This window comes from Furipterus horrens, unplaced genomic scaffold (assembly GCF_987537825.1).
Source record: "Furipterus horrens unplaced genomic scaffold, mFurHor1.1.pri manual_scaffold_8, whole genome shotgun sequence".
NCBI lineage: Eukaryota > Metazoa > Chordata > Mammalia > Chiroptera > Furipteridae > Furipterus > Furipterus horrens.
Window position 1 is genome coordinate 92,351,082 of NW_028327178.1, and position 26,026 is coordinate 92,377,107.

Below are 26,026 nucleotides of genomic sequence, written 5' to 3' on the forward strand. Positions count from 1 at the left end.
TTTCTATGTATTTTATGGAATACAGATACGTCTCTGTATTTGGAACTGACAGCCCATTGGCATAGAGGATTTCCTTGTGTGAGCTCAGCCTGCTGTCTGCTTGTAATTCTGGCTCTGGGGCTCTGTAGTTCTAGATGTGCAGTGTCTGAGGCTCCTGGATCCTTTGATTCTCTGACTCAAATTCTGTGGTGTCATTAGGGCCTGAATGGGATGATGGACAGGAGAGCCTGGAAGTGCTCTGACACATTCCAAAGCCTGTATCAGAACAACTGAGTGCCAGCACCCCCAATTCCTGTTGAAAGTGGGGTGCAGGACGGAGCTAAGAGTGGGAAGTTGGCTTCCTATGAATCTTGAATGTCAGAGTATGAAGGGTCTTCTAATTGGTCTAAATTTCCTCAATTTGCTTTGCTTCCTCCTCAGCCAAAGCATTCCTTTATGTCTGTGGTCTCAGGTCTAGTTTTCTCTAAGTGTTAATTTCCCCAGGGGATTTGAGAGAAATGGAGATAGAGGTTGGGTGAAAGAGACAGCATCCAGGTGCTTGGAGAGGGATGTCCCTCTCTCTGCTTCTCTTTTTGACCTGGTTTCTGACATTGTCTATCTATGAAATCTGGCCAGAGCTTTGCTTTCTCTGGGCCTCTGTTTCCCTGGATGTATGAAGAGAGTTCGACTAAAGAGTCCCAGAGGGCATTCTATGGCTCTCCCCCCTCAGTCTCCTTGCTCTCCATTCTGGGGTTGTGGGTCTTCTTCTGGGTGTGTCATACTCCCTGTGACTCAGTTTCTCTCCCCAAGCTCCTCAGTTTTCCCCAGTCCCTCAATACTTTGTCCCTGCTTGAGTTAGTCTTTGAGCCCCAATCTTCCTGTCTCTCAGTGGAGTGTCTCTCTTCAGCCTTTGTGCTCCCCTGACAATGGGAGGTAAAAATAGCCCAGGGGCTGTGCTGGTGGAGATAAAAGGGAATTTGACTTTTGTGTCCTGTGGCCAGGCTGGGGGGGCTGTGACACGTGGAGATTGCTGACATAGCTCTCCTCCTCGCTGACCTTGACGGCAGCAATAAAAGGGGTAGCCCAGCTCCCAGCCCTCACCCTGGTGTTGAGGTGGGTGATCAGGGCTGGGCTTGGAGCTAAAGGGAGGTCAGGTGGGCCAGTGGGTGAGGGCGCCTATGGGCTGGTATGAGCCTCTCTGTGTCCGTGGGAGAGGATGCTCTGGCGTTGGAAAGTGTACGTGTGCGTGTTGGGGGCTCACCAGGGAGGCTGAGGTGGGGAGCCTCAGGAAATCACCTAGTACTGTTGGATCATGCCCCAGTGTGGGGCCCTGGTCCCTCAGTTCCTCTGCCACTGCCATCTTCCAGTGCCTGCTGCTGTGGGCCGCCGTAAACCTCCGAGACCCTCAGTCCCTCATCCTCCCATCTCAGTGCTGCCACCATGATGGATGTGAGTGAGCTCGGGGAGTCTGCCCGCTACCTCCGCCAGGGCTACCAGGAGATGATGAAGGTGCACACTGTCCCATGGGACGGTAAGTGAATGCAGAGGGCACAGCCGCAGAGAAGCCCTTATACACGGGGACTAGGAGTGGGGAGGGGTGACGCTGAGCTCAGGGCTGACGGAACATGCACTCTGGCCTGACAGCTTTAGCTCTGGACCTTTCCCTCAGAGTCTGGGGTCCTGCAGCTAAGTGCTGTGTACATCACTGTGTTTGTGAGCAAGCCTCGCTTTGCTCCTCCGTAAAATGGGACAGTGTCACCTGCCTCCCAGAGCTGCAGGAGGCCTCTGAGGTGAGAATGATTGGTATGGGTGCAGGCTGCTACCACACGTCCGAAAAACCTGTGCTGGAGTTATTTTTAGTGCTTTCTGTAGAGCCAAAGCCTCTGTTTACTAGGGACAGGAATAAAGGCTACTATTTATGACCTGGTTTGTTCATAGGACAATAATAAGAATAGGCAATGTGCATCGAGTGCTTATTGTGTGCCAGGCCCAGCACATATGACCTTCCACGCATGATAACAACAACCTGGGGAGGTGGGGACCAGGGCCAGGGCCAGCTTCATGGGTGCGTCATCTCTGCATTTGCAAAGGACACTACTCTCAGAAGGACCTCATGTTTGATTTATCGCTTGCATCGCCATCTTGAACTTTTTAATATATTTCTTTAAACAAAGGGTCTGTATTTTTAACACTGGGGCCTGCAAATTATGTAGCTTGTCCTGACTAAAGCACTTGGATAGTAAATAGCAGGACAGGGAACAGAACTCTGTGGTCTGCAGCCCGAGTCCCTGCCTTTAACCAGCATGTAATTCGGGATCCCCGAAGGTGTGGGGCCAGCCGGCGAGGCAGGAAGGCGCACAAGACCGTTAGCAGACCTGGGTTTGAGTCTTCAGTGAAATGGAGGAGGCAGAATCCCCCTGAGAATTATGTGCCTGACATTAAGGGCCGTTCTATATGGGACCTCAGGAGATGCCCATAGTATTTTGCCTTTGAGGGAACCGGCCGAGAGAGAATGAGGGATTTTCCTGAGGTCACAGAGCACATAAAGCAGAAGCAGGAACCTGAACCCAAGTGTGTAATCAGGGCAGTGAGGAACTGTTACCCCAGTCAGGGAGCCCCCTGAGAAGATGTTTAGCGACCCTCCCAGCTCTGCCCTGCCAGGAGCCTGAGTCTGGAAGGATCTACTCTGGGTATTCCTGTGACCTGACAGAGGGAATTCTGGGAGGGGCACAGCTCTACGGACATGGTTTGGTAACCCCAGCTGAACCCCCAGCTACTGCGTGCCCCTCGGCCGCTCTCAGGGTGCTCTTCCCTCAACCCAGGGAAGAAGCGGGTCTGGGTACCTGATGAACAGGATGCCTATGTGGAGGCGGAGGTCAAGTCGGAGGCTACTGGGGGCAGAGTCAGCGTGGAGACCAAAGACCAGAAGGTTTGGCTGCCCATTTTCTCTGTGTTAGCTCCTTTACTCCCCCTTCCTCCTGCCCCGGGGTGTAGCTCCTGGCCAGCGCGCTCTGTATGAAGGGGGAGTCTGGGAGCTCACAGGGGTGCGAGGCGGAGGTCAGTGGATACCTGCCTGCGTGCCACTCCACGACACGGCCTCCCTGGCAGGTGCTGATGGTACGGGAGTCAGAGCTGCAGCCCATGAACCCACCCCGCTTCGACTTGCTGGAGGACATGGCCATGATGACGCACCTCAATGAGGCCTCGGTGTTGCACAACCTGCGCCAACGTTATGCTCGCTGGATGATCTACGTGAGCCAGGAGTCGGGGAGGGGCTGCGGGTGGGGCGCGACTGTGTGTGGTTGGGGCGCGGTTGTAGCAGCAGGGGCGGGGCTAGAGGTAGAGCCAAAGCGCTGTGGGAACAGGACTGAGGAGAAGGGGAGGGCTGTGTGCACGGGGGGCGGGGCTAGAGGTGGGGCAGGGTGATGTCATGGGGCTGTAGAGGTAGGGCTGGGATTTTGGTTCTGGGAGTGTAGGGGCGAGGCTAGAGGCACCGCAGTGGGACCTTAGAGATGGGGACCTGGGCTGTGGGCAGGAGTAAGGGTTGGGTCGGGGCCAGGGCAGCCACAGAGGGTATCACGTTGCACAGCTAAGGACTCCTTGGGAAATAATGCAAAAGTCATAGTGTTGTGAGAGCTATGGGAATTTAGCCTCCAACAACCCATCTATACACTTTCTCCTCAGACCTACTCGGGCCTTTTCTGTGTCACCATCAACCCCTACAAATGGCTCCCGGTGTACACGCCCTCCGTGGTGGCCGCTTACAAGGGAAAGCGCCGCTCAGAGGCCCCACCCCATATATATGCCGTGGCAGATAACGCCTACAACGATATGCTGCGAAGTAAGGGCTGCCTGGACTCCTCTTCCTCTCCACACTCAAGACCCCGCACCCCAGCTCCAGGGAAGCCTCTGTAAAGGACCCCCTTTCTCCACTTGCACTGCCCTCCTTTTGTTGCTGCCAGATGCTCCAGCATAGCCGTTGTCTCTCAGTGGGAGCTGGTGCAGTCCGGAGGGTCCCATCTGGTCCTTTCCATTTCTGGGTCTGGTTGGTGGAGGGGCTGCCCCAGTGCATGGATACCCAAAGTGTTCCACCTGTGGCTGGTCCCTCACCTTGGCTAACTTCCATATCTCCTTCCCATTCCTCCAGACAGAGAAAACCAGTCCATGCTGATCACGTAAGTGTGGGGCTCTGGGGATGGGTTGGGAAGTGCTGGCCCTCTGGCAGAAAGAGAGTGGAACTAAAATCATTTCTCAGGGTTGATTCTAAAGTGCTTAGTTAGCCCTGACCCTTGTGGCTCAGTTGGTTGGAGCCTTGTCCCATAGATGAAAGGTTGTGGGTTTGACTCCTGGTCAGGGAATATACATAGGTTGCAGGTTTGGGCCCATCCTGGCACGTACGATCCCAGGTCCAGGCCTGTGTGGGAGGCAACCAATCGATGCTTCTCTGTCTCATTAATGTCCCCCCCAAAAAAAAGAAATGAAAAAATGTCCTCGGGTGAGGATAAGAAAATACTTTTTATATAAATAAAGTGCTTAGGGAAGGACTTTTACCACTTGGTGTCAGTGTTCCAGCTGAAGCTAAACTGGAGCATGTTCTCTACCCTCATTCTGGATGGACATGTTATGGATCCTGAGCAGGGAAGAGATATCCAAGCACCAGAGTGATCACCAGCCCTGATACCCCCCACTCCCTAGGGCCTGGAACCTTCTCCCACACTGATCTTTTTGGAGTTCTGATTCTGGTTCAAGGGGGACATAGGGAATCCTTTCCCTTTCCTCCCTCTTACCGCCTCCTTTTCTCTGAGTCTTATTTCTGATTCTTTTTTTGCCTCCATGGGAAAGGGGTAGAATTCTAACATGCCAAGTTCACGTCCAGCCAAGCCATTGTGAACATTGTTTGTGTGTGAGTGCGTGTGTATATGCAGCCTGGTGGTTAGTTAGGAGCATGGCCTTTGAAACCAGGAAGACCTGGGTTTGCGTTCTCTGTTCACTTCCTCCTGCTGGTGCCCCTAGGCCTCCGAGTCTCATCAGTAAAAATAAAGCAGTCCTATCTACCTACCCTGCAGGGCTGTAAGGAGTCAGCAAGTTAATGTACATGCCTGGCACACAGCAGGGACAGTCACAGAGCTTCTCTGAGGCATTTTTTTAATCCATAACATGGGGGTAGTTATGGTGTCTAAACTTACAGGGTTTCTAAGGCTTAAATGAGCCAATACGGGGAAAGCACTTGGCCCAGGCCTAGCACTAACCTTGTGCTCAGTAAACAGTGGCATTCTGTGTGCTCCCGTCTGACACTGGCTTGCTTTGTAAACTACTCAGCACTTCTGATGTCTGACCTATTTGTGGGGGATTGTGTTGGGGGTCCTAACTTGGGAGCTGGGTTGGGGGAGGGCAGAGGGGCTCTGCCTGTGGGGTGGGGCACTGGGGGATGGGATGAATTAGAGTGGCCAGATGGGCATTGGTGACTTATGTTTGTGTTGTCCAAGCGGAGAGTCGGGGGCCGGTAAGACGGTTAACACCAAGCGGGTCATTCAGTACTTTGCCATCGTCGCTGCCCTGGGAGACGGGCCGGGCAAGAAGGCCGTAAGACTTGCCTGCTTGGGCGCTGCTCACCGCTGCTTCTCACTGTTTTTCTTTTTGTTTCTTTCTTCTCCTTTTTTTCCCCCCACTTTTTTCTCTTTTATTCTTTTTTTCTTTTTAAGTTGGTTCTCCAGAGCTTCCAGCCCTGCCTGAGCCTTCCACCCTGGTGGGGGTCTCTGGCCTGAGCAAGGCTTGACCAGAGAGGCTATGGCCACCTCTGCTGTGCTGTGTGATCCAGTCCCAGTCCTGTCTCAGTGTTCCCATCTGTAACAGAGAGGAGGCGGGACAACATCGCTATTCCAAAACTCTTTATTTAGTTATTCCCTTCCATTATGACCTTCATATTTTGAGAATTTTCCAAATAGGCCACTTTTGCCAAGAAGTGATTGTTTTCTTGGTTTTCATGCACCAAAGACTGCTGTCAGTCAAACAAGCAGGCTAATGTGGAGTTTCACCAGAGCCGAAGGCAGTTGGCATTCCCAGCAGCCAGGGGAGGGGGCAATTTTGTGCCCTGTGATTTCTGTATGGTTTTTGAAAATTTCTGAAACAATGAGCGACCAGTGTTTTGGTTTTGTTGTTTGTTTTTGAGGTGCAACATTCATTCCTATACCCCAGGCCAGTGGTTCAGCTCTCTGTGTGACCCCTCCCCAAATCCACCCCCCAAATGGGCTACCTTTTCTTTCTGGAAGCTCAAGGCCTCCTCCCACACAGCCTCCACCCCCGGTCCTGTTAAGCCTTGCTTTATTCTGGGGCATTTTTCTTTTTTCTAATTTTCTTTTCTTTTCTCCACTTTGTTTTATCTTTTTGCCTTTTCCTTTTTCCCCACTTGAATTTTTTGATTTTTGATTTTTATTTCAGTCTTGGTTTTTTGTTGTGGTGGTTGTTTTTGTTGTGTTGTTGGTTTTTTTTTTGCTGTTGATTTTTTGGTACTTTTTCCTCCTTTCTCTCCCTACCCTGCTTTTCAACCCCCTAAAGTGTCTGTGAGGATGCTGCAGAAAGTTGGGGCTTGGTCCAGTGACGGGAATAGAGGGCAGGAAGAGGCCAGAGATGGCAGGGTGGGGCAGGGAGGCCCCTGGTCAGAAAGGATCCCTCATTGGGTAGGGGTGGGGGTGGCTGGCCTATGGGGCTATGAGTTCTGGAACTTAGAGGCCTTATCAGTCTCCCTGCCCCTTGGCCCCAAGTTTGACCCCACCTTCCAGAGAGAGCCCTGTTCCAAATCTTTGGCTGAGACTATGTGGAGTGGAGCTCGGGGGGACGGGCTCCTGCCATTTTCCTCCCACCTCTGTCACCCCACCAATATCTCAGGGGGGATTATTAAGTCTTGGGCTCCCTAGAGGCAAGTGAATAGCCAAAGTCCCCTGGGGCCATGGCATTTGTCACTCTAGAACCCTGTCTTCCTTCTCTCCCTTTCTTCTCAGGCTGTTAGGATCCAGGGTAGCCAAGAGAAGGAAAGGGACACGGAGGGAAAACTGCATGAGGCTAGGAGAGGACAGTGGTGGGAGTCTCTCAATTCAATAAGTCTCGCTAGGTGAGACATGTGGGTGGCTGTGGGTGTTGTGGGAAGAAGATGCCTGGGCTCAGTGCCTGCTCTGACCCTATTTACTGAGTGGCTTTGAGCAGGTCATTCCCCTGCTATGAATCTTAGTTTCCTCATTTGCAAAGCAGGGTAATAGTAGGCACCTGGCAGGACAAAGTGGCAGGGCCACTTTGCATAATAGTAGGTGTACAATTAATTGTGCAACAAAGTTGTGTCTAATCACAATACAAAGGAGAAGTGTGGAGAAGGGTTATCACAGAGGGAGGCGAGGGTAAAAAGGTTCAGGCAAAAGAGATCTCTTCCACCATAGAGCACCAGGGAAGCCTTCCTAGAAGAGGGGGGCACTTGCACTGGGCTCTGAAGGGAAGTAGATTTTAGTCAAGAACCTCTAGGGCTTGGGGCAGGGGCTACTTCCTGGTGTGTAGGAAATAGAGGGTTATGGAAAAGGCCAGAGACAGCTGGGGGAGGGGAAGGGCTGCCAATGGGAGACCCCCTCCCCCAGACTCAGCCCCCTGCCATGCCTGCTCCTACTTTCTAGCATTTCTCCTTGTAAGTCCCGGGAGGGTGAGGCATGGGGAGTGGGGTGGGGGGCCAGCGTTCACTGTCCTGCTAACCACTGTCGCCACCCCGGCCTCGTGAGACCTCACACCATCTAACATTGTCTTCTTTCTCCCCCCCAGCAAGTTCTGGCCACAAAGACTGGGGTAAGTATGGGGCCAGTATATAGTGGGGCAGGCAACAATTATGAGGTCCCGGGGACCCTGCCCTTCCCCTTCCCCACCACAGGTTGCCTGGGATGGGCTGATCTGGGGTCCCAGTCAATGAGCATCCTTCACCCCACCAGGGCACCCTCGAGGATCAAATTATTGAGGCTAACCCTGCTATGGAGGCTTTTGGCAATGCCAAGACCCTGCGGAACGACAACTCATCCCGCTTTGTGAGTGGCCACAGTGGGAGAGGTGGGCGGTGGAGTGGAATCAGCAGCAGGGAGACACAGGTGGAGGGAGCCCTCAGTGGCTAGGGCAGCACTGGCTGGACCCCTGACTGAGCTTGTGCCTCTGCCCACAGGGCAAGTTCATCCGCATTCACTTTGGTCCCTCTGGGAAGCTGGCATCTTCGGATATTGACAGCTGTGAGTCTGGGCGAGGAAGCGAGAGGGCGGGGATGGGAACCGAGACCCAGGCCTGAGTCTCTGCTCCGACTGAGCATCCATGGAGTCCTTGGGGCTCTGCCCATTTTGGGCACTTTTCTCTATCCCCTGGCTGCTGCCCAGCTCAGGCCACTTCATCTCTCACCTGGAACATTCTATCAGCCTCTATGGTAGACCTCTATGGGGTCTCCCAGCCTCCATTCCTCTGCTTGATCTTCCAGCCAGAGTGACCTTTTCAGGGATGCTGATCTGACCACACTGTGTTCCTGCTTAGAAGTTTTTCTAGACCCTGTCGCCCTGAGGTGGAGACCCAAATCCTTATCTGGCTAGTAGGCTGTTTATGATTGGGCCCTTACACCGCCCCGACCTTTCTCTGGCCAGTAGGGCAGGCCTGTGCCCTTCCTGCCCCAGCCTCCTCTCTACTCATTGAGTCTCCATCCTTTCTGGGAGCCCCTCCTAACACCTGTCTGGGGTTGTTGCCCATCCCACCTCCCCCAGCCCAGCTGTGCGGATACCAGGTGCCCAGGCCACATGCACAGAGGAGCCCCAACAGTGACTATTCCCCACCTTGGGATTCGTGGCCAGATCCTGATTGATAAGCACAAGCACATGGTGGTGGTCAGGGAGCATCAGAATCCATGCCCAGCTGATCATGTGCAGCACCCCAGCCTGCCCTGGAGGAAAGGAATGTGTTGTGGATGAAGGAATGACATCATAGATGAAAGAATGGAGAAATCAATACGTGCCCCAGGCACCCACATTCACACACACACACACACACACACACACACACAGTCACACACGGATGTATACACAGGTACACATATTCCCACATTGTGACATGTGCACAGATGGAGAGACACCCTTCAGTACATGCTGACGTGTGCACACTGTGCCTCTACACTCTCCCCTGCGCTTCCCTAACACCTCTGCCTGCCCCTTCAGCCCTATTGGGGCGACCTGCACCGGGGAGGTGCAGAGGCTAGTAGGCCAGCTTCTCCCTTTCTCCCAGATCTCCTGGAGAAGTCGCGGGTGATCTTCCAGCTGCCCGGAGAGCGTGGCTACCACATCTACTACCAGATCCTCTCAGGGAAGAAGCCAGAGCTGCAGGGTGAGGGCCAGGGATGGATAGGGTGGACAGTGGAGCACACAGGGCTGGGTGCTAGTGGGGGCTGTGTGGCCCCCATCAGACCTGGCCGTGGGGTGCCTGTTCCCTCCCCCTTCCGGGGTCTGTGATATCCCCTCTTCCCTTTGAACCCCTTCTGTTCCCCTCACTCCTTTCCTGGTTATTGCCAAGCCCTCTCCTCATGCAGGGGACTGGCCCCTTGGTGCCACTGCCCTTGCAAAGTTGTCCCTCCTGCTGTCTTGAGACTAGAGAGGCCCCACCCAGCGTGAAGGAAGGACCAATGGCTCTGTCTAGGCCCAGCTTTCCTCTTTTGCAAGCCCGTTGAGGGCAGAGCCTGGTCTTCGCTGTGCCTCAGCACAGGGTCTGGGCCAGAGGGATGGCGATGGACAGTGATGGAGGGGTGACTGAGATGTGGGGACTGGGGGTCCTTCCTCAGAGAACCACAAAGAAAGAGAAGCCATGGATGTGGGAGTGGGATGAAAAACAGACTACATGAAGTCCTGGGAGGGCCCCTGACTGCTGTGGGGCTGGCCCCCAGGGCCCACCATGCTGGGATGGGGGTGGAGGATGGCCAGGTGAACACAGCTGGACCCACCTTCTCCATGCTGTGTCCCCCAGACATGCTGCTTCTCTCTATGAACCCCTACGACTACCACTTCTGCAGCCAGGGCGTCATCACAGTGGACAACATGGATGATGGGGAGGAGCTCATGGCCACTGACGTACGTCTGGGGTGGGAGCAGAGTGGGGTGCCTGCAGTGTGGGGCCGTGTGAGGCTGGGTGGAGGTCGGGAGCAGTCTGAGTGCCCTTAGCGTGGCCGGACGCTCCAGGAGCCCAGACTTCTCCGACGCTGCCATCCCCCACCACAGCATGCCATGGACATCCTGGGCTTCAGCATGGACGAGAAGTGTGCCTGCTATAAGATTGTGGGCGCCGTCCTGCACTTTGGCAACATGAAGTTCAAGCAGAAGCAGCGGGAGGAGCAGGCAGAGGCTGACGGCACAGAGAGTGAGGGGTCCTGGCCCTGATCCCAATGTCCTGTCTGTGACCATGAGCCCTAACCCTTGTCCACAGCCTCTGACCTCAGTCTTCCCTGGCTTTGATTATAACTCCTGACTTCTCAACTCCACACCCTCACCTTCCTAAGCTGTACAATTTGCTGGCCCTGAACTTGACCCCTCTCAATTCCCCTCTCCTAATGCCAGGCTGAGGCCAGTTGAGACCCCAGGTGCTCAAATTCTTGGCTTCCTCCTCCTCCTCCTGCCTGTGTGCCCTGCCAGGTGCTGACAAAGCCTCCTACCTGATCGGAGTCAACAGTGGGGACCTCCTCAAAGGCCTTTTACACCCCCGAGTGCGTGTGGGGAATGAGTATGTGACAAAGGGCCAGAGCGTGGAGCAGGTGAGTTGTTTGCAGGCCAGGGCCCACCTGAGGACAGCTGGGGGAGGGCCCCCACCTTGCCAGGTCCCAGCCCAGCATCCCTACCCCTGCAGGTGGTGTTTGCTGTGGGGGCTCTGGCCAAGGCCACCTATGACCGGCTCTTCCGGTGGCTGGTGTCTCGGATCAACCAGACACTGGACACAAAACTGCCCCGGCAGTTCTTCATCGGGGTCCTAGACATTGCTGGTTTTGAGATCTTTGAGGTGAGGGCAGGCCCCAACCCCAGCTCTGTTCTCTCTGGGGTGGAGGGCCAAGGGTGGGTGGGGACAGGAGCCCTGGGCTTCTGCCTGGGGCAGGGTGAAGTCATGCACATCCCTGTTCCTCGGCCTCCCTGTCCACATCTGCAAGGAGGCCTGCTGAGCCGGGTACCTCCTTCTGCAGTTTAACAGCTTCGAGCAGCTCTGCATCAACTTCACCAACGAGAAGCTGCAGCAGTTCTTCAACCAGCACATGTTTGTGCTGGAGCAGGAGGAGTACAAGCGGGAGGGCATCGACTGGGTCTTCATCGACTTTGGCCTGGACCTGCAGCCCTGCATTGACCTCATTGAGAAGGTGAAGCCTGGCGCAGGCGCACTCCCGTGGGGGACGGGGGCGGGCACAGTGGGAGAGTACGTGCACATGTGCGTGTGCGTGTGTGATTCTGCCCTGAAGTAAGCTTGTGCGTGTGTTTGGCTGTGACCAGCTCTCTCTACATGCCATGAATGGGGATGGAGGCATGTGTGTGATAGGTGTGCTGGAGACTGTGAAAGCATGTTGGTATGTGTGAGCAATGCTGCAAGTTGTGTGCATGTCACCCCCACGCTGTTGACAACAGCCCCTCATGGGTGGACACAGCTTTGCAGTTTGCAAGGCCCTGTTGCAGCCACAATTCCACTGGACCCTCAGAACTGCCCTGGGAGTGGGGCAGAGTAGGATGTGCTTACTTACCTGTTTATTTGATTGTGAAATATTACATATGTCTCCCCCTTGTGTAAAGAATGGAAGAAAGAAACATTTGAAAAGACAGAAGGGGAAAGAAGTTTTCCCCAATCCTAACACAATCAATCAGAGTCTTGGCACTTTGGTTAGTTTCCTCCAGGTCCTGTATCCTGGGCATCAGTTTTCTCTTACAGACACAGACTCATTTCTCCTCCTTTTCTCTGAAAATGTATTTTGAACATTAAACGTTGTTGAAGAGGGCACGATAGTTCATGCAGCAGATGATTTTCAGACAATGCATTTCTGCAATCTCCTGTTGGACATTTATTAAGTGGTTGACAGGTGTTTTTTTCTTTCTTGTTAAAGCAGCACAAAGTATTCATTCCCCCATTTTGCAGGTCAGGAAACAGAGGCCTAGGGAGGTCTGAGGGCCACACAGCTAGTAAGCGGGGAAGCCGCCATTTGAACCCAGCTGCTTTCTGACTGTACCATGTGTGAGGGGCTGTGAGGTGGCGGTGGTGAGAGGGTGCAGAGGTGCTGGTCTGAGTCTGCACAGTTGTCATAACCGAGCGGGACAAAGGGCTGCAGGTTATGCAGAAGAGGGCTGGAGGCCATGCTACCCATTTTCCTTTCTGCCTTAGCAGACGGGGCCCCTGGGCGCAGGTCTGGTCTCTGTCCCTCTGACAGGTGGCGGAGGTGCGGGTGTCTGGGAAGGCTCTCAGAGGAGGGGCTTTGGGAGGGTGGGCTGGCACAACGGAGGCCCTTCAGGCTCACGCCCTGTCCCCAGCCACTTGGCATCCTGTCTATCCTGGAGGAGGAGTGCATGTTCCCCAAGGCTTCAGACGCCAGCTTCCGGGCCAAGCTCTACGACAACCACGCAGGGAAGTCGCCCAACTTCCAGCAGCCAAGGCCCGACAGGAAGCGCAGATACCAGGCCCACTTTGAGGTCGTCCACTATGCCGGAGTGGTAGGTGCCCATTGGAACCCCAGCTCTTGACCATTCTCCTCCCTTCCCTGGGCCTCTCTGCCTCTGCTCAGCGCCTGTCTGATCTCTGCCAGGTGCCTTACAGCATTGTGGGCTGGCTGGAGAAAAACAAGGATCCGCTGAATGAGACAGTGGTCCCCATCTTCCAAAAGTCGCAGAACAAGCTCTTGGCTACCCTCTACGAGAACTATGCGGGCTCCTGCCCCAGTGAGTACCAAGGGGCTACACTGCCCTTCTGTAGGGCACTCACAGAGTGATGGCCCTGCAGTGATGGGTCCTTATGTCTCTCCCAGCTGAGCCTGCGAAGTCTGGGGTGAAAGAGAAGCGTAAAAAGGCAGCATCATTCCAGACTGTATCCCAGCTGCACAAGGTGAGGCCCAGTCTGGACCCCAAGCAGGCCTTACCCCGCAGCCTCCAGCCTGGTCCTCGCTCCCCGATCTGTCCCCTGCACCCTGGGCGGGCGGCTGTTAAGACTTGCAGTGATGTTTAACTCCTCTCCACGTGAACATCACAGCAAGTCTGTGCTGCTTCCCGTCCCCACGCTGCCTGGGCAGGGTTTGGGGGGAGGGGTGGGACCTGTGGGGGATTAGGTGGGGGAGTGAAGATCTCGATGAGAGGGACCTGGTCAAGCAGAAGAGGGCAGAGGGCACAGGAGCAGAGTGGAAGGACAGACGTGTGGAGACACACTTAGGCTCCTGGCCCCAGGCCTTAGCAGGCTGATCCACTGTGGTCTCCAATTCTGCTTCTCTGTCCTGTGTGCCTTCTCTCCTCTCCCCACCTCCAGGAGAACCTTAACAAGCTGATGACCAACCTGCGGGCCACACAGCCCCACTTTGTTCGATGCATTGTCCCCAATGAGAACAAGACCCCAGGTAGGCACCCTGGGGCCAGGTGGGTGGTGGTGGTTGGGGAGAGCATTGAAGGGAGGGGTCTGGGCAGACTAGAAGCTGGATCTTCCCTTTCTGTGGGGCCCCACATATGGACTGTTGGTCTTTTTTTTTTTTTTTTTTTTAAGATTTTATTTATTTATTTAGAGAGACAGGAAGGGAGGGAGAAAGAGAGGGAGAGAAACATCGATGTGAGAGATACATCAACCAGTTGCCTCTCTCACACCCCCAACTGGAGACCTGGACCACAAACCAGGCATGTGCCATGACCAGGAATTGAACCGGTGCCCCATTGGTTCACAGGCTGGCATGGAACCTACTGAGCCACACCAGCCAGGGCTGGACTGTTGGTCTTTCTTCAAGGTGTGAAGGTGTGTCCATTGACCTCCAACCTTTTCCTTTAACTCCCACCTGTCCAGGGGTTATGGATGCCTTCTTGGTGCTACACCAGCTGCGCTGCAATGGGGTTCTGGAGGGGATCCGGATCTGCCGCCAAGGATTCCCCAACAGGCTGCTCTACGCCGACTTCCGGCAGCGGTGGGTGTCTTCCCGCCCCAGCCCTGGCTCTTCCCCAGCTCCCCCGACACAGTCACCTTCCTCCTCAACCTTCACCTGGTGGAGGCAACAGCCTGAGGGGGGGTGGGAAGGGTACGCATGCTAGAGCCAGACAGTTCCCATCACTGAGGAGGACACAGTGTGATTGGGGGAAGGTTGGGATGGAGTCCCAGCGGGAGATGGTGGTGGCTGAGACGCGGAGGCTGGCTGTGGGGAGAAACAAACAGCCAACAGCCTTGCTGATGAACTGGATACAGGATAAGAAAGAGAAGAGACAGGGGTGACTCCCAGATGTTTGGCCTGAGCAACTGAGGAGCTGGTGGTAGATTTGCTGATATACCAAACACAGCTTTTGATTTGGGGGGTTGTTGGGGGTAGTGGATTGAGCTCCACTTTGAACATATCTCCAGCAGATGTCCTAGAAGAGAAGTCATGGGTGAGACTGGATTATTAGTCTGGAGCTTGGGGGCAGGCAGAGCTGGATGTAGGTTTGGGAACTGGAGGGCTCACGTGGACGAGGCTGTGTATTCATGCCGGCACCTTGTGAGCTCTCTCCCCTTCCCTTTATAAGCATGGTTTTGTCAGGCTACAAGCAGCCAAAGTCCCTCTCCTTCCAGAAGTAACTGATCTTCCACACTGACTGTTACACATGTTCATACAAATACTGCACATGTGGGCTCACTCACGTGCACACACACAAGTCTGTTAGTTTTTTCACGTAACCACATGTCTTGGAGATTGTTCTTTATCAATAGAGATACGTCTGTATCATCTTCCTTTTTTTTTTTTTTTTAAATCAAGACTATTTTTTAGAGCAGTTCTGGGTTCATAGCAAAATTGAGTAGAAGGTACAGAAATTTCCCATATTCTCCCCATCCCGCATACTCATAGCTTCCCCAAGATCAACATTGCCCACCAGAGTGGAACCATGACTGACGCATCATCACCACCCAATGCCCATGGTTTACACTAGGATTCTCTCTTGGGGTTGCACATTCTGGTTTTGGAGGAATGTGCAGTGATATGCAGCATCGTGCTGTGAAATATCCCAGTCTAGTGACCCCTGCTTTCTGGTGCAGGGCCTTCTGTGTTTCTGGGGTTTTGCCTTCGCAGTGTGGCCACAGCCACCTGGCTTGCACAACCCCGTACACACATGCAAGTGTGTCCGCTTGTTGGTTAACATTCTCTCCCAAATACTTCGTCAGTTTGAGATGTGCTATATATCATATCACCTGCTTTGTATTTTTTGTCTTCTCAAAAAAATTATAAAGTACTGTGTGCCTTTTGTAAGAACTGCAGCCTCTTAAAGAACTACTGGGTGCATTTAAACACAATCCAAGTTTTTCAGCAGAACACACCCAGTCCCCCAGTGTCGCAATGCCTTCCCCTGCTCCAGTCTCCCCCCACCTGCCTTCCCACTCTTTGGCTCTGCCCAGCCCCCTCCTCATCAGCCCTTCCCTGCTCCCCCAGGTACCGCATCCTGAACCCCAGTGCTATCCCGGATGATACCTTCATGGACAGCAGGAAGGCCACAGAGAAGCTGCTGGGCTCCCTGGACATCGACCACACCCAGTATCAGTTTGGCCACACCAAGGTCAGGGCACACAGGAGTTCAGGCTGACCCCAGGTGTGGTGGCCACACTGGAAGGAGACATGCTGGCAGTTGGAGGTTACACTTGTCTTCCCCCACTCCCCAAGGTGTTCTTCAAGGCTGGGCTTCTAGGCATCTTGGAGGAGCTTCGTGACCAGCGTCTTGCCAAGGTCCTGACGTTGTTACAGGCGCGAAGCCGGGGCCGCCTCATGCGCCTTGAGTACCAGTGCCTGCTTGGAGGCAGGTGAGTGGGGCAGGGATGGGGACAGGGGTTGTGGTGGGACCAGTGTCCCCTGGCTCACGGAGCCACCCTGTCACACTCTCCTGTGGGTCAGATTACCCTATGGCTAGTTGCAGGTGTCTCTGAAGGGGCAAGGTGCTGTTTTGTGCCCCTTGTCCCCCCAGCTTCCATTTCCTCACCTTGAAAGCTGGGGTGAGAACACCGGTCTCTCCATCCCGGAGCGTGGCCCAGAGTGATTATAATGACATCTAGTATTTTCCAAGACTCTTAAGTGCCAGGCAGGAGAATTTATGTGCATTATCTTGTTTGAAGGACAGGAAAGGACAGGGCAGTCCTAAGACATAGGTATTACAATTATCTCCATTCAGTAGAGGGGGTACCTGATCAGGGCCATCTGCCCAGCTGGCCTAGTGGAGGGGGAGGGCGGAGGCTGGGACATGAGCCCCAGTGGTCTGATCCCAGAGCCCAGTGGCAGTACCACTCCTGGTCTCTTTAGAACACATGCAAGAGCCACCAGGACATTCAAGGCATGTGAACCCTCTCTCTGGAGGCATGCCTGTGTGACCGTGGGCCTCTCTCAATCTCACCTATAAAGCAGAGGCGTGAGGACCTACCTGGGAGGGCATTTGGGGAGATTAAGTGAGACCACACATGGCGAACCTGGCCCAAGGGAGGTGCCTGGGGACCATCAGCACTGTTACTGTGAAGGGAACAGCACGAAGCTGCTGGGCACCTCTTAACCGCCCTCCCCAGGGATGCCCTGTTCACCATTCAATGGAACATCCGTGCCTTCAATGCTGTCAAGAATTGGTCATGGATGAAGCTGTTTTTCAAGATGAAGCCGCTGTTGCGCTCGGCGCAGGCCGAGGAGGAGCTGGCAGCCCTGCGGGCAGAGCTACGAGGGCTGCGATCGGCACTGGCCAGTGTGGAGGCCAAGCGACAGGAGCTGGAGGAGACACACGTCAGCGTCACTCAGGAAAAGAATGACCTGGCCCTGCAGCTGCAGGCAGTGAGTGGGGGAGGGGAGAGAGGTGGGGTTTCCTCAGTGACTTGGTGCCCTCTGGCACCCTCAGTGAACCCCAGGCTGCTCCAAGGAAATACTCCAACCAGAGCCCCCGGCCAGAGCAGACCTAGTGTGGTCTAGGGGCCCAGACCTCACCTGGATCCAGCTTCCTTCTCCCGGGGGGGAGGGGGGCACCAGGTGATGCTGTGGACTCGAGTCCATGTGAATGTATAGCCGCCTCTTTACCCAGCCTTCCCAGCCACGGCTGTCATCCCCATGTGCTATGCTCCCGCCCCCATGCCACCACAGCTCCCTGCTGAGCTGCGGTGGAGCCCACCTGCCCAGCTCTCCTCTCCTTGCCACCCTCCGCTCCACATTCCCTTTGGTTAAGGGCCATGGGAACCCAGGTGGCCCGTGACAGTAATAACCAAAGGGTAGGGGTCAAGGGTCGTGAGTATCCCCAAGCCCACTGAGCCGCTCTGTCCTTCAGCAAATAGCTTGTGTCACCTGTGTGCCAGGCAAGCTCTGGAGAGACACTGGTGGGATGCCAGAGATGGGCTTGTGGTCACAAAACTCACCCACTGGTGCAGGTGCCGTAAGGCAGCTGGGCGCGGTGAGGCAGCGGTGAGGTGGGAGAGGAGACCCCCCCGCAAGCTGTGCAGGGCTCCGCGTGCCCACTGCCCCCCACCCCGCCCCTTTAGAGGGCCGCAGCTGTGTGCTTCTCTCCTGGAGCCCTTGTTTGGGCCTCACTCTGGGTTGCCCCTGGCCTATCTAATGCTCCCCTCTTGAAGGTGCCACTCCTGCCCCTGCCAGCCTTCCACCCAAGCCCTCATCCCAACTGAGTCCTTTCAGGGCCAAGAGCAGGTCCTGGGCATTCCTTGGTCCCCAGAGCCCAGCTAAGTCACACCTTTGCATGGACAGATGAATTTCCTTCTCCAGGGCTCAGCCGGTGCCCCTCAGCTGGTTTATGGCCCTGCCTTGATTCTGCCCCATTTCTGTCCCCTCTAGGAGCAGGACAACTTGGCGGATGCCGAGGAGCGCTGCCACTTGCTAATCAAGTCAAAGGTGCAGCTTGAGGCGAAGGTGAAGGAGCTGAGTGAGCGGCTGGAGGACGAGGAGGAGGTGAATGCCGACCTGGCCGCCCGCAAGCGCAAGCTGGAGGATGAGTGCACGGAGCTCAAGAAGGACATTGATGACCTGGAGCTGACACTGGCCAAGGCTGAGAAGGAGAAGCAGGCCACCGAGAACAAGGTGGGGCCAGGCAGCTGCGGGTGCTGCTCCTGGCTCTGCCCAGGCCCCTGTGGTGTACCCCGGGGCAGGTCACTTCTCTGTGGGCCTGAATTTCCTCATCTGTCAAACGGGGTTAATAGCAGCACTGGCCTCATTAGGGTGGGTGAGGAGGACTCAGTGTGTCACTCGTCTTTGCTAGCACCCACCACAGGGCCTAGTGCACAGTAGGTGCTCTGCAAATGCTAGCGATCCTGGACTGCAAGCTCCTTGAGGGCAGGAACCCCACCCCAGCTCTGCACCCCCCAGTGCTGCCTGTCACCGAACCCTTTCAACAGCCCCGGTTGGGTCCCTCGGGGAGGACGGGACTATCATCCCTTAGGGATGAAGAAACGAGGCTCTGAGTGAAGTGACTTGCTTGCTCACTGGAGGGGTGGCTACTCAGACCACAGTGTGGGAGGACATCCCCACGGTGACCCTGGCCTTGGCACAGGTGAAGAACCTGACAGAGGAGATGGCGGCACTGGAGGAGTCGGCGGCCCGGATGACCAAGGAGAAGAAGGCACTGCAGGAGGCCCACCAGCAGGCCCTGGGGGACCTGCAGGCCGAGGAGGACCGCGTGAGCGCGCTGGCCAAGGCCAAGCTTCGGTTGGAGCAGCAGGTGGAAGACGTGAGTCAGGGCCACAGCGGAGGGCTGTGTGGTGGTGCCAGGGAAGCTGGGACAGTGCCTGGCTGGGCCCGGTGGCTGAGCGTGGCTGAGCGTGGCTGCTGCACCCTCCACAGCTGGAGTGCTCCCTGGAGCAGGAGAAGAAGTTGCGCATGGACACGGAGCGGGCCAAGCGCAAGCTCGAGGGTGACCTGAAGCTGACACAGGAGTCGGTGACAGATGCTGCCCAGGACAAGCAGCAGCTGGAGGAGATGCTGAAGAAGTAGGTGTGGGGTGGGGAGCAGACCAGACACCCCAGCCGGCAGGGGCCTCCTGGGGCTGACCCCACTTCTCAATCCCTCTGGACTCTAGTCAGCTCCACATGACTGCAGAGGCTGAACATGTAGGGTTGAGAGATGGGGGTCACTAGGTGCCCAGGGCAGTGCCCTGCCCTCCCTGGACCAAGGGTCCTGGCCAGGCTCTGAGGCCGGGCTAGAGAGGAAGGCCTAGGGGAGGTCACCCGGGGCTGCTCTGGATGCGGAGTGCCTCAGGCAGGGCGTGTGCTGGGGGCAAGCTGGGGACCAGGCAGGCTGATGGAAATCAGGACCAGGGTAGGCTCACACTCCTCTGTGACCCCAGGAAGGACTCGGAGTTGAGTCAGCTGAACCTGCGGGTGGAGGACGAGCAGCTCCTCGGGGCACAGCTACAGAAGAAGATCAAGGAGATGCAGGTATGTGGGGAATGGGGTAGGTAGGAACTGGTGTGATAGGCCCAGGGAAAGGACAGGAGGTGACAGCTGTGGCCCGCTGTCCCCAGGCTCGGGCAGAGGAGCTGGAAGAGGAGCTGGAGGCAGAGAGGGCAGCCCGGGCCCGTGTGGAGAAGCAGCGGGCAGAGGCAGCCCGAGAGCTGGAGGAGCTGAGTGAGCGGCTGGAGGAGGCAGGCGGCGTGTCTGCAGGGCAGCGGGAGGGCTCCCGCAAGCGCGAGGCCGAGCTGGGGCGGCTGCGGCGGGAGCTGGAGGAGGCAGCGCTGCGGCACGAGGCCACGGTGGCTGCCCTGCGGCGTAAGCAGGCGGAGAGTGCAGCAGAGCTCGGTGAGCAGGTGGACAGTCTACAGCGGGTGCGGCAGAAGCTGGAAAAGGAAAAGAGTGAGCTCCGCATGGAGGTGGACGACCTGGGTACCAGCGTGGAGACTTTGGCCCGTGGCAAGGTGTCTGCCTCCTTCCTGATCCTGACTTCTGACTTGCCTTCAGCAACCCCTCCTAGCTCTGATCCCACAGACAACCTGACTCTAGATCAATTCTGCCTCCAGCTGCTGACCCTTGACTACCCCAGGCCAATAGCAGATCCTGACCCCTGACCTGCACAAGTCCTGACCTCAAACCGACTCCAAAAATCAATGCCTTGACTCCAGGTCACTTTTGACCCATCATCCAATTCTAACTTCTCTGCCCTTGACCTATGAACTCTGACCAAATAACTGTCCCCACTGTTTCTGTCCTGAATCCCAGGGCCCATCCTCAACCCTTGACCTTTGTACCACCTGATCCTGACAGCTGGCCTCTGACCACTGTCTCTAGCTGGCTTCAGACTCTAGTATCCTAACTTTAGCCTGACCTACTGGCCTCGAGACTAGTCCAACCTTCTCACTTCTGATGTCCATCTTATAAGTCATAGCCCAGCAGTGGAATCTCTGACCCTGAACTTGGGGTACTGCTCTGTCTTCGATTCCTGAGCCTGTCTAGGCTTCTAGTTCCCCATCCCAGGTCCCAATCTGATTGGCAGCCATAGAGCCTGCACTCTGATTCACAAATTTGTCCTGCCCTGTGACTCTGGATCTCAGGCCAATGCAGAGAAGCTGTGCCGGACCTACGAGGACCAGCTGAGTGAGGCCAAGATTAAGGTGGAGGAGCTGCAGCGACAGCTGACAGATGCAAGCACCCAGCACGGACGGCTACAAACCGAGAACGGTGAGGCCAGGGTCTCAGCTGGGCCGCCCCGGGGCCTCAGTGCCACCCCTCGCCCAGCTGACCTGCTGCCTCACCCCTTGGGCTGCAGGGGAGCTGAGCCACGTGCTTGAGGAGAAGGAGTCTCTGATTAGCCAGCTGGGCCGTGGGAAGGCCTCGGCCACCCAGAGCCTGGAGGAACTACGGAGGCAGCTAGAGGAGGAGAACAAGGTGGGCTGGCCAGTGGCTGCCACAGAGAGGGCAGTGTGGGCATCAGGGCCACTGGTCCGGCCCAATGCTGAGGTCCCCGGGGGTCCCTGCAGGCCAAGAGTGCGCTGGCCCATGCCGTGCAGGCTTTGAGGCACGACTGTGACCTCCTGCGGGAGCAGCACGAGGAGGAGGCCGAGGCCCAGGCGGAGCTGCAACGGCTACTGTCCAAGGCCAATGCCGAGGTGGCCCAGTGGAGGAGCAAGTACGAGGCAGACGCCATCCAAAGGACTGAGGAACTGGAGGAGGCCAAGTGAGTGCCTTGCCAGCAGGGCCATCACCACACAGGTGACACCTGTGCTCTGGGCCCTGATGGGGTGAGGGGCGATGGGGGAGGGGGTATGCTTCTGCCAGCCTCGCTCTGCTACACACTCCAAACTATGTTTGCTCCCATGGCCTAGAAAGAAACTGGCCCTGCGGCTGCAGGAGGCAGAGGAGGGAGTTGAGGCTGTGAATGCCAAGTGCTCATCACTGGAGAAGGCCAAACTGCGGCTGCAAACAGAGTCAGAGGACGTGACCCTGGAGCTGGAGCGGGCGACCTCAGCAGCGGCCGCGCTGGACAAGAAGCAGCGGCATTTGGAGCGGGCACTGGAGGAGCGGCGGCGGCAGGAGGAGGAGACGCAACGAGAGCTGGAGGCAGCCCAGAGGGAGGCCCGCAGCCTGGGCACTGAGCTCTTCCGGCTGCGGCACACACATGAGGAGGCTCTGGAGGCCCTGGAGACGCTCAAGCGGGAGAACAAGAACCTACAGGGTACGAGCCACCCCAAGGTCAGAGAACTGCTCTGGGGTCATTGGGAGCACCTTAGAGCCACACAGGTGCCCTGGTGGGGTCACCCTGGAATTAGGGGTGAGTGTTGTGACCTGAGTTGGAGCATGAGCCATGAGTGGCTGGCTCCTCAGTGCCCTGTCCACTTTGCAGAGGAGATCAGCAACCTCACAGACCATGTCAGCCTCAGTGGAAAGAGCATCCAGGAGCTGGAGAAAGCCAAGAAGGCGCTGGAAGGGGAGAAGAGCGAGCTCCAGGCTGCACTGGAGGAGGCCGAGGTCAGGGGCCAGCCACAGGGTTGGGGTGGGGTGGGCACCGACACACTGCTTCCCTGGCCTCTCCCCTCCCCTAAGACACGCTCAGAACCCCCCAGCCCACACTGCCTACTGTGCACCCCAGGGAGCCCTAGAGTTGGAGGAGACCAAGACTCTCCGGATCCAGCTGGAGCTATCCCAGGTCAAGGCGGAAGTGGACCGGAAGCTGGCAGAAAAAGATGAGGAGTGTGCTAACCTGAGGTGTGGGAGCCCTGGCCGTCCCTACCCACCACCACCCGGAGTCCGACCGTCCTCCCCAGGGCTAACAGCCCTTCCTGTCTGAGCCACCTGAGTGGGAGAGGAGGAGGAAAGCAGTGTTTGCCCCTCCCACTCAGCTTTCTCACGGCAGGATAATTGTCCAGTCAGGAGGTGAGCCCTGGAGAGCCTAAAGGACTTGCCCAGGGGAGAGCCAGGAGGGTTCAGCCCATATCTGTCTGCTCCGGAGCCTCACTCTTGTCTGTGAACTTGCTTGATGGTGAACAGGAAGTCACAAGGGGCTTGAAACCAGGGAGGGATGAATCACTTATTCCCAAAATGAGATGTCTCCAGCGTTCCTTGGGCATTTTGTAAGAGCAGGTGTGGTGCAGAGGTTGAATATAGAGGGTTGAGAGGTGTGCGTCACTAGGTGCCCACCCATTTTTCAAAGGCCAGGACTCCCACTCCCTTCCTTGTCCCCTACAGGCGCAACCACCAGCGTGCAGTGGAGTCCCTGCAAGCCTCCCTGGATGCAGAGACACGGGCCCGCAATGAGGCGCTGCGGCTCAAGAAGAAGATGGAGGGGGACCTCAATGACCTGGAGCTGCAGCTGGGCCACGCCACCCGCCAGGCCATGGAGGCACAGGCTGCTACACGGCTGCTGCAGGCCCAACTCAAGGAGGAGCAGGCAGGGCGGGACGAGGAGCAGCGACTGGCGGCTGAGCTCCGGGAGCAGGCACAAGCTCTGGAGCGACGGGGCACGCTGCTGGCCACGGAGCTGGAGGAGCTGCGGGCTGCCCTGGAGCAGGGCGAGCGCAGCCGGCGGCTGGCGGAGCAGGAGCTGCTGGAGGCCACCGAGCGCCTCAATCTCCTGCATTCGCAGGTGGGGACAGCAACTCACAAGGGATGCATTGGGTGGCCGCCTGCTGGCCAGCTCTGAGGCTCTGCTTCCCTGCAGAACACAGGCCTCCTGAACCAGAAAAAGAAGCTAGAGGTGGATTTGGCCCAGCTGAGCGGAGAGGTGGAGGAGGCTGCCCAGGAGAGGCGGGAAGCTGAGGAGAAGGCCAAGAAGGCCATCACAGACGTGAGGCTGGGCAGAGGCTGTGGGTGGGTGGGGGAAGCACAGAGCCCACAGGGACTTCCCCTGGGGCCAGTCACCTCCTGACCATTCCACCTCCTCCCCCACAGGCAGCCATGATGGCTGAGGAGCTGAAGAAGGAGCAGGATACAAGCGCACACCTGGAACGGATGAAGAAGACACTGGAGCAGACAGTACGGGAGCTACAGACACGGCTTGAGGAAGCGGAACAAGCTGCCCTCCGGGGTGGGAAGAAGCAGGTGCAGAAGCTGGAGGCCAAGGTGCGTGGGGCGTCCCCGTCCCCTGAACAGTGGGCAGCCTGGGGGCAGGTTCAGGCGTAGGCTCAGCTGTGGCTGCTCACAGGTGCGGGAGCTGGAGGCAGAGCTCGATGCTGAGCAGAAGAAGCACGCCGAGGCCCTCAAGGGGGTGCGGAAACACGAGCGCCGGGTCAAGGAGCTTGCGTACCAGGTGGGTGACTAGGTCCGCCCCAGAAGAGGTGGCCTGAGAGCTGGTCTGGTCTGGGCAAGACCTGAGTCCCTGTACCTGTGCAGGCCGAGGAGGACAGGAAGAACCTGGCCCGCATGCAGGACCTGGTGGACAAGCTGCAGAGCAAGGTCAAGAGCTACAAACGGCAGTTTGAGGAGGCGGTGAGTGTACTGGGTCTGGGTCAGGGTCCCCAGGGCCTGGGCTGGATGCCTGTGAGCCCAGCTTCAAGGCCTGCCCTAGGAGAGAGGCCAGCAGCTGCCAGCCCTGCTCCATCTGTGGCCCGCGGCTCCCCATGGCTAACAACTGTGTTTAGGTGGGCTGCCTGCCTTCAAGCGCGGTGACCCAGCTCATGACCCACCTGTCCCAGGGGGAAGAGACAATTTCTCACAGTCTAATAGCAAGAGACGAGACCCAGTTGTCTCTGGTCCAGGTCTGGCACGTGGGCACCTCTGGACGGAGTTTCTCAACCCCTTCCTTCCTGCTGTGGGTGCTGGTGAGGGGCGGGAAGGGCTGTTGGTAGTGGTGGTGGGAGCAGAGTGGAGGACCAAGAGAAGCCAGACACCTTCTGCGATGGGGAGGGGGCCAAACTGACCATATCAGTTACCAAAGGGTGACCCAGCCTGCCTGTGCCCCCAGGAGCAGCAGGCCAGCACTAACCTGGCCAAGTATCGCAAGGCCCAGCATGAACTGGATGATGCGGAGGAGCGGGCAGACATGGCAGAAACCCAGGCCAATAAGCTGCGTGCACGGACTCGGGATGCCCTGGGCCACAAGGTAAGGGGTGGCCTGGGGCACCAGGGCACCATCCTGCCGCCCACATGGGGGGCCCGGGGGTACAGCTCACTCAGCCACCCTTCTCCCCTCAGCACAAGGAGTGACCGACGCCTGCTGTCTGCCCCTCACCTGCTGTCTCCTCCTCGCTGCTGAACCCTGAATACACGCCTCCTCTACAGCTCCAGCTGGCTTCCTCCTCATCCTTTGAGGCTCAGGAGAGGAGGGGAGCATATGGTCCCACAGACAAAGTCAGGTCCACATCAGTCATTTAAAATAAAGTTCTTTAATAGTCTCCATTTAATTGGTTTATTTGTTGTTAATAAATTGGCAACACAAGGAGGGGCCAAGGGTGTGCTCCCAGGCAGGCTCCTGTGTCTGGGCTCGAGCAGGAGACTGCCCCGGGACACGGGCTGGGGCGGGACACAGCCATCCGTGCCCCAAGGGATGGAAGGAGAAGGTCCCCCATTTCTGGGGCACCCATTGGGATAAACACAGCGGCCAATGAGCAAACAGAACCAGAGGAGCTAAAGGAAAACGAGGGAGGGACAGAGAGACGGGCAGGCTGGGGGAAGGTAGCGTTCTCTGGTACCCTCCACCCCTGCCCAGGGCTCAGAAGCCTCTGCCTGGGTCCAAAGGCCAGGGCAAACTTGGCTCACAGATTGGGGGAAGGTGCCCATATCTCCCTCCCCACCCCAGGACTGACAGCCAAGAGACTGGGCAGGAGCTCACACAGAGCTATTTTTAAAAGTCCCCTTGCCTCTTGCTGGGCCAGGGCCCCGAGGTTCTGAAGGAAGGGTGGGCACTGCGCCCCTTTCCTTATCATGGGATCTTGAAGGAACTAAGGTTCCCCAATGACCTTGGGCCCTCAGACACAGGGCCGAGGACTTCCAGACACTCCCTCCCACCAAGCCTGTACCTGAAGACTTGGGGCGGGCAGAGAGCAGCAGGAAGGCAGGGGAGGGGTGGGGACGCCGCAGGCCGTGCAGCACGTATACCCACACGCACCCACACTGGCCCTGACCCAGCAGCCTCCCGAGGCCCGGCCCAAGGTCACTCCTCAGTGAAGTCCCTGTCTATGTCCATGTAGGGCTCCTCGATGTAGCTGACAAGGGCAGAGGGTGACTGGCGATCTGGGTTCAAAAGGATGGACACGGTCTCTTTCCAGTATGAGAAGCTGATGCAGGAGCTCTGGGCAAAGAGAGAGGGGCTGGGGGGGGGAGCCTGGAGGACCCAGGCCGAGCCCGGCACCCCACGGGGAGGGCTATGGTAAGGGGACAAAGAGCTGCCCACCACATGGCCCAGGCAGGGACCACGCACCCCGAACACCCCTCTGAGGGGCCT

The 26,026-nt window shown here is 56.9% G+C and overlaps 2 protein-coding genes across 5 annotated transcripts in view; one reads left to right on the forward strand and one right to left on the reverse strand.

Annotated features, from left to right (window-relative positions):
• The first annotated feature begins 1,385 nt into the window (after nt 1-1,385).
• MYH7B (myosin heavy chain 7B) lies at nt 1,386-24,981 on the forward strand. Its single transcript, XM_090286300.1, has 41 exons — nt 1,386-1,510; nt 2,802-2,908; nt 3,088-3,231; nt 3,664-3,820; nt 4,127-4,154; nt 5,466-5,562; nt 7,777-7,800; nt 7,941-8,033; nt 8,165-8,228; nt 9,259-9,357; nt 9,991-10,094; nt 10,242-10,380; nt 10,653-10,771; nt 10,864-11,013; nt 11,192-11,362; nt 12,516-12,695; nt 12,788-12,920; nt 13,007-13,083; nt 13,498-13,585; nt 14,020-14,137; nt 15,626-15,749; nt 15,854-15,990; nt 16,741-16,996; nt 17,999-18,241; nt 18,711-18,887; nt 19,001-19,146; nt 19,503-19,593; nt 19,680-20,069; nt 20,703-20,829; nt 20,918-21,036; nt 21,129-21,325; nt 21,474-21,823; nt 21,992-22,116; nt 22,238-22,353; nt 22,834-23,230; nt 23,306-23,431; nt 23,536-23,706; nt 23,789-23,893; nt 23,977-24,072; nt 24,548-24,685; nt 24,778-24,981. The coding sequence occupies exons 1-41, from the start codon at nt 1,420-1,422 to the stop codon at nt 24,787-24,789; spliced, it is 5,826 nt and encodes a 1,941-aa protein (XP_090142426.1). The 5' UTR covers nt 1,386-1,419; the 3' UTR covers nt 24,790-24,981.
• The window catches only part of TRPC4AP (transient receptor potential cation channel subfamily C member 4 associated protein), a 71,170-nt gene continuing 70,096 nt past the window's right edge, over nt 24,953-26,026 (reverse strand). For 2 of the 4 annotated variants that reach the window (XM_090286297.1, XM_090286296.1), the window contains exon 19: nt 24,953-25,906. In XM_090286297.1, coding sequence (XP_090142423.1) covers nt 25,736-25,906 — 171 coding nt within the window. In that variant the 3' untranslated portion in view covers nt 24,953-25,735. The remainder of the gene's footprint in view (nt 25,907-26,026) is intronic. The other 2 variants (XM_090286299.1, XM_090286298.1) reach the window with 1 other exon arrangement.